The sequence below is a fragment of the Lemur catta genome, chromosome 3, assembly GCF_020740605.2.
Source record: "Lemur catta isolate mLemCat1 chromosome 3, mLemCat1.pri, whole genome shotgun sequence".
NCBI classification, from domain to species: Eukaryota; Metazoa; Chordata; class Mammalia; order Primates; family Lemuridae; genus Lemur; species Lemur catta.
Genome location: NC_059130.1, coordinates 19,400,651 through 19,410,517, shown reverse-complemented (window position 1 = coordinate 19,410,517; position 9,867 = coordinate 19,400,651). Strand labels below are relative to the sequence as shown.

General features: G+C 43.9%; 1 protein-coding gene across 1 annotated transcript; it reads left to right on the top strand.

The window, feature by feature from the left end:
* The first annotated feature begins 6,210 nt into the window (after window positions 1-6,210).
* On the top strand, window positions 6,211-9,397 carry NHLH2 (nescient helix-loop-helix 2). Its single transcript, XM_045546897.1, has 3 exons — window positions 6,211-6,334; window positions 6,737-7,055; window positions 8,801-9,397. Exon 3 carries the CDS (start codon window positions 8,809-8,811, stop codon window positions 9,214-9,216), a length of 408 nt encoding a protein of 135 aa, XP_045402853.1. The 5' UTR covers window positions 6,211-6,334; window positions 6,737-7,055; window positions 8,801-8,808; the 3' UTR covers window positions 9,217-9,397.
* The last annotated feature ends 470 nt before the right edge of the window (window positions 9,398-9,867 follow it).

The following is a 9,867-nucleotide window of genomic DNA, read 5'->3' as shown; positions in this document are numbered from 1 at the left end:
CTGCTTGAGCCCAGGAGTTTGAGGTTGCAGTGAGCTATTATAACACCACTGCACTCTACCCAGAGTGACAGAGCGAGACTCTGTCTCAAACAAACAAACAAACAAATAAAAGAGGAAGTTCTCCAGGCCGAAGGAATGTGTTACCAGATAGAAGTTTGGATCTACACAGTCAAATGTAGAGCTCTGAAAAGGATAAGATAAATACTACTTAGCAATAAAGAACAGACTACTGATACACAGGAACGTGGATGAATCTCAAAATCATGGCTCATTAAAAGAAGGCAGACAAAAAAGAAAACATATGATTTATTTATGTAAAATTCTAAAAAAACCCAAAATAATCTCTAGTGACAGAAAGTAAACTAGTGGTTTCCTGTGGGGTGAGGAGGAGAAAGTATGAAGCAAGGGGGATGGATTACAGAGTACGATGGATATGTTTACTGTCTTGATTGTGGTGATTGTTGCAAGATTGTATACACATATCAAAACTCAATACATTGTATGCTTTAAATACATGCAGTTTATATACATAAATTATACCTCAATAAAGCTGAAAAGGGAGTAAATATAAAATAAATCACAAAGAGATACAACTGGACACCAATTATGATGCCCTAAAATAGTAATAATTTTTAAAAAGCTAACAATAACAAATGTAGTAAAGATGTGGAGAAACTCAGCATTGCTGGTGAAAATGTAAAATGGTGCAACTACTTTGTAAAACAGTTTGGCAGTTTGTTATAAAGTTAAATATACACTCACCATTATGACCCGACAATTTCACTCTTAGTTATTTACCCAGGAGATATGAATGCACATGCCCTCATAAATACCTCTTTATGCATGGCTATGCAGATTTATCAGCTGTATTTTTAATATACCCAAACTGGAAAGTGACCAAATGTCTATTACAATAATTTGTGAGTGGATGAACAAATTGCACTACATTTGTATGATGGAACACTACTCAGTAATAAAAAAGAATGAACTACTAATACATGCACTAACATGGGTAAATATAAAAAATTTTATGCCAAGTAAAAGAAGCCAGACTCAAAAGTCTACCCACTGTGCAATTCTATTTTCATGACAATCTGGAAAAGGCAAAACTATAGGAATAGAAATAAGATCAGTGGTTTACTGAAGTTGGGCATGGATGAAAAGACTGGCTGCTAAGAGACACAAGAAATTTGTTAGAGTGATGGAAATGTTCTGTATTTTGACTGTGTTGGTTACATGAGCAACTAGTGATGTTTAAAATCATGCTATTTAAAAGTACTAGATTAAGTACCATATATACTTATATATATATTCACTATATATAAAGACAAATTTTTAGAAGCCTCTTTTGAAGTTTCTTATTTTATAGCAAAAGCCAAACTCTTGGTGAAATAGCTGTAATAGTACATAGAAACCAATAAGGTCATAAAACAAAATGCTTTCCCATGTTGGTAAATTCTACTGAGAGACAACTAAGAAGCACTGCTGAATATTGCTGAAGATTTGAAGAAACAAGTATTAGATCAATTTACATAGTGTTGTATTATGTAAATTTGCTGTTTATTGGGATAATAGAATAGCAGCTATTTCTAACATGTTTCGATTCATGGTACTTTACAGATTCTGTTTCAGAATTTCCTGAAATACACAAAGAACATTTTTTAAGGGAGCATAACGAAACAATGTATGGGAGAAGATATAGTCACAACTAAAATGATCTTTAATAAAAGTAACAATTTATGGAAAAATTATGAAGGGATAATCACTGAGGAAAAGGCTGCTTTGCCTCAAATGAATGTAAAGAATCTGGGGTCAGAGAGACCATCAAAAAATTTATTCATTAAATAATTAGCATGTAAGAATTTTCCATAAGGAATTTGAAGTAATATTTTTTAGTATATTTACAGAGTTGTGAAATCATCACCAAAATCTAATTTTAGAATATTTCATCATTTCCAAAATGAAACCCTGTGCCATTAGCAGTCACTCCTCTACTACCCCTGCCTCAGCCCCGTGCAGCCGCTAATCTACTCTCCGTCTCTACAGATTTGCCTATTCTGGACCTTTCATATGAATGGAATCACACAATATGTGGTCTTTTGTGTCTGGCTTCTCTCATTCAACATGGTGTTTTTGAGGTTCATCCATGTTGTAACATGTATCAGTACTTTGTTCCTTTTTATCGCCAAAAAGTATTCCATTGCCTAGATATATTACATCCTGTTTATCCATTCATGAGTTGATGGACATTTGGATTATTTCCATTTTTTTATTATTTTTCTTAATTGATAAATAAAAAACTGTATACATTTACGGTATACAATGAGATATTTTGATATATGTATATATTGTGGAGTGATTAAATCAAGTTAATTACCATATCTATCACCTCATATACTTAGTTTTGTGATGATAACACCTGAATTTTTATAGTACATCTTTTTCTGCTATATCAGCCATAAAAATCAGATTCTAAATAAATTGAGCTTAAAGGCAGACCATCAGACCACGTTATAAACTGCAACAAAATGAAGGCTATTGTTCTCAAAAATTATACGAGTAATACCTTATGCTGTTAATAGATTTTGTCCTATTAATAAATAAAATTAATTATTTTATAAACATTATTAATTTTATGTTTATCATTCTTTTAAAATATATTTTGAGTATACATTGTAATTATACAATATGCTAGCACAGTAGTACATGTATAAGGTTTATTAATAATAAATACACGTATACTGGATATGTATACTCAACATTTTACTGATGGGGTGCAAAATTTAAGAAAATAGATTGGAAACAGCTGTCTAATGGCCTGTGTAGTCCAACAGTATTGTCTGCCACAATACTAGATGCACAGTAAGTATTTAAAAATGTATTGAATCACTGACAACCCCTGAATGCCAAAGGTGGCAACATTCATCTACATTTGGAGGGTATGTGTGTTTCTTCTTCCGTATATGCATTTCACGTGGTGAATAGTCCTTCTTCATGGGTATATTTGTGTAGTATACAATGACCACAGAAGCAGTAGTAGGTCATGGTTGAGAGTCCAGTTTCTAAATTTAGACCTACAGAGCCTAAATCTTGGCTGCATAATTTATTAGCTATGTGACCTTGAATAGATTACCATCTTTTTCATATCCTAGTTTCTTTATACGCAAAATTGGGACAACAACAATACCTACCTCATGGGTTCATGGTGAAGTTAAATGAGTTAATATGGGCAAAGTCCCTAGACCGATGTCTGACACATGGAAATGCTCACTGTGGGTTAGAGCTATGGACACATACATGCACACATGCGTGCACACACATACACAGTCTGAGTGAGTATATCTGAATATTTTTATATTTCTATGCAAATATATATCTGGTTCTCAATATGTTTTTATATTGAGTAATAATATTGCTAGCAATATTAATAGCCAATATTTATTGAGTATGAGTTTTAGGCATTGGTTTAAGCACTTTACGCCAATTGTTTTGTTACCTTCAGAAAAAACATGACCTAACATAGCAATATAACATAATATACTTTAGTTATTCCCATTTTATAGATTAGAAAACTGAGGTCCAGAAATGTTAAGTGACTCACAGCTAGCATAAGTTCACACAGCTAGCATATGAGAGAGCCGGGAAGGCTGGCTTTCTCAATCACTCTTACCACCTTTTTATTAGTTTAATAATATTATTTAATATTACCCCTAGATTCCATAATATCTTAATTTGTATGGTGCTTAGCATTTTATCAAATATTTTCACATACATCGAGTCTCATAAGCCCGTGAAATGAAAAGGGCAGGATTCTTATTCTCACTTTTACAGGAGAGAAAACTGATACAACTGAAACGGTGAGTTCCTTCGGTGGAAGTGTTTCTATGTTACAAATATCCTGGGTGCCTCTGTACACAAGGACTCACTCACTATCAATGATTGAGTACTTGCACAACGTCAAGCTCAGACGTCAGTGCTGGGGATATATACTAGAGACCTCCCCTGGGAGCATCCCAGCCTGGTAAGGGAGGCAGTGTGAAAAGCCAGAATCACTGCACACAATGCCTAGTCTCTAAGGGAGATATGAAAGGAGCGCTTACGGAGCACAGAAGGAGGGGCCATCTGTGCCCAGGAGGTCTTAGAAAAGGCAAAGGTGGTGGTGGGAGGAGAGGGAGTAGCAAGCTTTCCTGGAAGAAAGAGTGCGTGTGTGTGAATGTGAATCTATGTTTGTGTCTATGCCAGAGTGGTTAGGCATGGCTATGTATGGGTCTGAGTGTGTACCTGTTTACACAGGCTTACCCATCTAAGTATTGATTTACATACATGCTGCTGTCAGTGTAGAATGAGTAAGCCTGAATATAAAAAAGAATTTGCCTGGTTTCTCACACACCATAGCAGAATTGCATCTGCCCTGATAGGCAACCACCCATCTCCATCCTCCAACACCAGGGTAACCAGAGATGCTAGTCCCTTTCCACTCTAGCAGCTGCCCACTCTAGAGCTATGGTGATTAGAGTCACCAGGTTTTTTCAATCCATCAGTCTGCATGTGTAGCAGTCTGATAGAGCCAGCAAGCTTGTATAAGTAATGGAGGGTGAGGAGGTACAGGTATCTGGGCATGTATATCTGTGTGTGGTTGTGCGTGAATGCTTACTGTTGGCTATTCCTAGCCAGACTAGGAAAACCTCCCTTCTCCCTTCATCTTCGCCACCCTGGGGAGTTTATCCACTCACCTGTTTCCATTGCCACCTGCATGAGGCCGACTTCTGTTTCCACTTAAATGTCCTGGGGATATCTAAAATATACTTCTGTGTTGGGGATGGGCAGGAGCAAAGCTGTGACATGTTGGTGCCCTTATTCTGTGGAGGTACTCTCTGCTTTCTCCTGCCCCCACCCCATTCTGGTCCAGGAATCTCCCAGAGAAGGAAGAATGTGTGCAAAGGCAAATAGTACTGTGGCAGCTATGAGAAAACCCAGAGGGTCATTCTCAGAGGCGGGCTGCTCAACACCCCTCCCCTTGAGGATAAAACTATTTGGGGGAAAAATGATAAAAGAGGGGAAGTGAGGACTCCTCCTACCCAAATGTTGCCCCAGGGATTGGGGAGGTAGGAGTAAGGTGGTAATACTCTGTTATTTCTTTGAAGCTTGAAAGATCAAAAGAGCTAAAAATGATCACAAATAATATGCAATTGATGGTAACTAACATTATCCCTATAAAGTTGCAAAATAATTGAACTAGAGTTTCCTTTTTGTTATAAACTGCATAAATTCGGGGCTGTGGGGTCATACAAGGCAAAGGCTTTACATGCTGGAATACACTGGTGATCTGCATGTGTTTACATCATAGCCCGATGCACTGCCACACAGCTAAATGTATTTGCATGTTAATACCGGCAAGAATGAAGTGCAATAATCAGCACATGTAATATGTCATATTTTAACTTGAATGAATGAGTGGGTGAAGAGAAAAACAAACATGCAGAAAAGTAGAATTGTCTCATATGGTAGTCCCTGTCCCTGAATGTGTGGATTCTCTTTCTAGTTCCATCAATGATTTAATCTATTGAAAAGTTCTTATCATCTATTGATAAGATAGAAGATAGGAGGTTATCTCTCGAAAATATTAATGTGCTTAATCACACCTTGTTGAAATGTCTTTTAATATGTAAATGATCTTTAATAAGTGTAAGCTGTTGCATGTCTGAATACTTTATATTCATTGTAGCGCCTTGTATGTTTCCATGTTCTGGACACAAATATTTTTCTAAACATTAAGGAAAGATGCTAGTTTGTAATATGCCAGGGGAATTTTTCCATTGTCGCTTTATTATTTATTTGCACTTAAATACTGCATCACTAATGTGAAAAAGAGAAATCGCCTGATTACATCTAAAGACTCTGTTTAAAGGCTAAGGTTTCTATCATGGACTGCTTTCAACTGTTATATTTTATGGCACAGATTCAGTGGGAATCTGATCTGCTAAAATATTTGGGCTGTGAAAACTCCCACACTGTGACAGATGTCAAGTCCAATTAAGTGACTCATGTCCAGGTTTCTGTCCAATAGGATTTCCCATTAAATATCAATTTAGAGGAAAAAAAAATTCCATCCCCTGTCTTAAGCCTTTATCTCTTCCACCATCTCCAGGCTGAATCAATTGGTACCAGGAGAGCCAAGAAGCCACACTCGCATCTCTGCCTCTTAGCTCTGGCTCTCCCACCCTCTCCCTTTCTTTCTCTGCTTCCCTGTCACTGTTACTTCAGGAGACGTTCACTTTCACCAACCTTTCTCCAAGCATCTCCAAGCCACTGACTATATATATTTTGCTACAAGGTAAAGAGAGGAGGGGGTGGGGATGGGGGAATGTAACCAAGCCTTGAAAGACTTTGGAACTGGAAAATAGGTGTCTGTTTGTACAGCACACAAGTAAATGAGGGAAGAGGAAGAGGCAACCTTAGCTCCGAGTTACAGTATTGTGTTCCTGAGAACAGGGGAGACATCAGCTGAACAAAGCCTTATCTCAAAAAAAAAAAAAATCACTTATGAGCAAGATCATATCTCTGCCCTGCACTTCCCAGTTTCTGCTCAGCTGTATTAAGGGAAGGAAAGGAGTCCTGCAGGAGCGGAATCTTATCTTAACCATCTTTCTTATTGATTATTCTGCTATTAGAAAGTGGAGGAATCAGCCCTTTGATGTGATTGTGTTTATCTCTGCATCTCTTTTGTTATTTATAGAGACCTAGAAGAGGAAAAAGGCACGAGACTTTTCAACACGTCGTTTAAAAAATCATCAACGAATTTCTTGAAATGTTTGAGAGCAATTAAAAGGAAAAGGGTTTTTTGAGCTACTAAGTGAACAATCATTCATATCGTCCACATCCTGAGATATTATCATCCCTCGCTGTGGACGCTAGCGAGATGACAGCTGCTTTTTCATTTTTGAATGTAATAAATATTTGCTGCTTTTAACATTTTCCGGAATTTCTCCTCGCTATTCCCTGGAATTTTAACTCTAAAAGATTGGAGAAAAGATTATCGAAAAGGCTTTTGCAAGGTAAGACTCCTTTAAATCATTTTTTTCCTAGCTTGAAACTAAGTTAGATTATTCATATTGCATTTATAAATGCATTCTAGCATAGCTAAAGAGATAAAATGCATATGCGACATACTATTTATGAATATTTTTAAAAGATATCTGGAGGAGAATGTAACATGCTTTGAGGGTAACCCAAGAACTTTTTATCCGAACTACAACTATGTCTTGGCTTATTGTATTTTTCCATTACTCACCTATGTATTTCTGCCCTTTCATGCCGACTGTGTAGGTGCAAGTCGTTCTACTTATAAATGAACCCGAGAAAAGCCCGTGGGGAGTCACATGCAGTTTACTTGGAGCATTTGTTTTTATTTTGCCTTAGAGGACCTGTTTTCCTCGCAGGGAAATGAAAGCCGTTTTGGAGCCCAATTCTCTCCTAAGCAAGTGCAGTGCTGGGAACCGATCACACATCCCCTTGCTTTTGTTTCTCCAGGAGCAAACCCTCCTAACACGTCGCCAACGCAGATTTCTCCCGCGCCCGGCGTCGCTCGGGAGGCACACGCCGGGGGCCCCGGGTTCGCAGCCGGGTCCTCCCTCCCGACGCCCGCGGGCGGTGCGCGCAGCCCGATTTCCCCCGAAGCCCAGCGGTTCTGAGCGGCCCCCTCCCAGAAGGCGCACAGTCGGGGCTGGTCCTGCAGCCACCCGGGAAAAGCCCGGAGAGGTGGCTTTTCCGAGAGGGCACAGTTAGAGGAAGGCTGAGCAGGCACACGCCCGGCCTTGGCCAGGCCGCCCGGGGGACAGCGGCGGGCTGCCGGGCTCAGCTCCCTGGAGCGCCCGGACTTTGCCAGCGGAGATGCAGCTCGTGCGGGGGCAACACGCGCGGCACCAGCTCCTCCCGGCGCCCCGCGGGCCCTTCCCGTCCCTCTCTAGACTCTCCGCCCGCCGCGACCCGGCCGCCGGCATTTTCCCGTGAGGTGGTCGGCAGTGTGCCGGGCGCATTGTCTTAGCCAAGTCGCCGCGTCCCTAGGTCCCCTATGTGTGTGGCTGTCTGGGTGACAGATGGTGCTCTGGAAGCCTGCGAGGGCACGGGAGTCAATTTTCTTTTGAAAGGAGCCTGCACGTTTTAGTCATTTCTTTATTATTTCGGAGAAGCGCAAGGGGCACAGCGAACCTCCCCGCTCTCCGCCTGCGCTCGGGGATGGGGGGTCCTGTCCGCCCGCACCCCGGCGCGGGGCGCCCCCGCGCAGCCCCAGGCCGGCGCCAGGCCCTCAGGCGCCGCGGTTTGTCCAGTGCCTCGCCCGAGGCCCTCGGGGCAGAAGGTGCGCTGTGCTAGTCCCCGTCCCCGTTAAAACCCAGATGTGTCCGCGTTCGGAATCATTCGTTTGTCTGGGACGGGGATGAAGTGAGGGAGGCGGAATAGCGCAGGTGGCGTTTGGCCGGAGGAGACAGAAACCAAGTCACGGATCCTCGGGCCTGCGGTCCTCCGGCAGGCCCCGGGCCACGGGCCGGTCTTGGCCTCCTGCAGGCCGAGGTGTCGGGTCGGGAATGCGGCCAGGCCCAAGCCGAGCCCCGGCCGGCTGGCGCGTGGTGGGGGGGCGCGGGGCTCACGTCCTCCCTCCCGGCGCACCGGCCTTTGGCGGGGAGAAGGCCCGGGGCGCGCGTCCGCGGGGAGGGCCGCCGCGGTAGGCCCTCGCCCGCCACCCTTCACGGCAAAGGAAGACCCCGATTCCTTTCACTGATTGCTCTTCTGACTCCCTCCTCAGCCTCCAAAATGATGCTGAGCCCGGACCAAGCTGCGGACTCGGACCACCCCAGCTCGGCGCACTCGGACCCGGAGTCTCTGGGCGGCACGGACGCCAAGGTGCTGGGCAGCGTGTCGGACCTGGAGCCGGTGGAGGAGGCCGAGGGCGACGGCAGGGGCGGCAGCCGGGCCGCGCTCTACCCGCACCCGCAGCAGCTGAGCCGCGAGGAGAAGCGCCGCCGCCGGCGCGCCACGGCCAAGTACCGCTCAGCCCACGCCACCCGCGAGCGCATCCGCGTGGAGGCCTTCAACCTGGCCTTCGCCGAGCTCCGCAAACTGCTGCCCACGCTGCCCCCGGACAAGAAGCTCTCCAAGATCGAGATCCTGCGCCTGGCCATCTGCTACATCTCCTATCTCAACCACGTCCTGGACGTGTAGGGCGGGGGGCGGCGCGGGAGGCCGCCTGTGCGGGCGTCGGCGAAACGCTGCCCACCCGGGCGGCCGCCGCGGGGATGGCACAGGCGGCAGTGGCCCAGCGGGACGGCAGCCGCCAGAGACTCGGATGGGGGAAGAAGCTCGCAACCTGTTCTCTCTGGTCAGCCGGGCATCGAGGGAAGGTCTCCGAAGCAGGGAGGTGGGGCTGTCTGGCGAGCCCCGGGGCTCACGGGGGGCATTTTCCGGGCCAGGAGAACCTCCTGGAGGCACCGGAGAGGAGCCGCCTCCGGGCCTCCCCTCGGGGTGTTGGGATCCCTGTAAGGGTTGTCGCTTTAACCCACTGGAGACTTTGAGTTCTCCTACTTTGATCTCCCACAAATCTTCATGTTTTGAAAGAATGAGGGCAGAAGCTCAGAGGATATAGGCTCATAACTTTAGACTATCTGGAATTTTTCTAATTGACAAATCACCAAGCATTGGGGAGGAGGGGAGAGGAAGGAATCTCTTCCATACGGAGATTTTAGGTACAGAAAGGTGGGACAGGAAACTTTCCACTCTGTTGTGAAAAGAAAGATTATATTAGAATCCAAATAAACCCTGAATCTTTGGCAAGGTTAAAAAGACACATTGAGAACAAATAGACACACTGTGGGA

Excerpts from the sequence above, each read along its gene's own strand:
- NHLH2 (XM_045546897.1), top strand. The coding sequence starts at position 8,809 with ATGATGCTGAGCCCGGACCAAGCTGCGGACTCGGACCACCCCAGCTCG.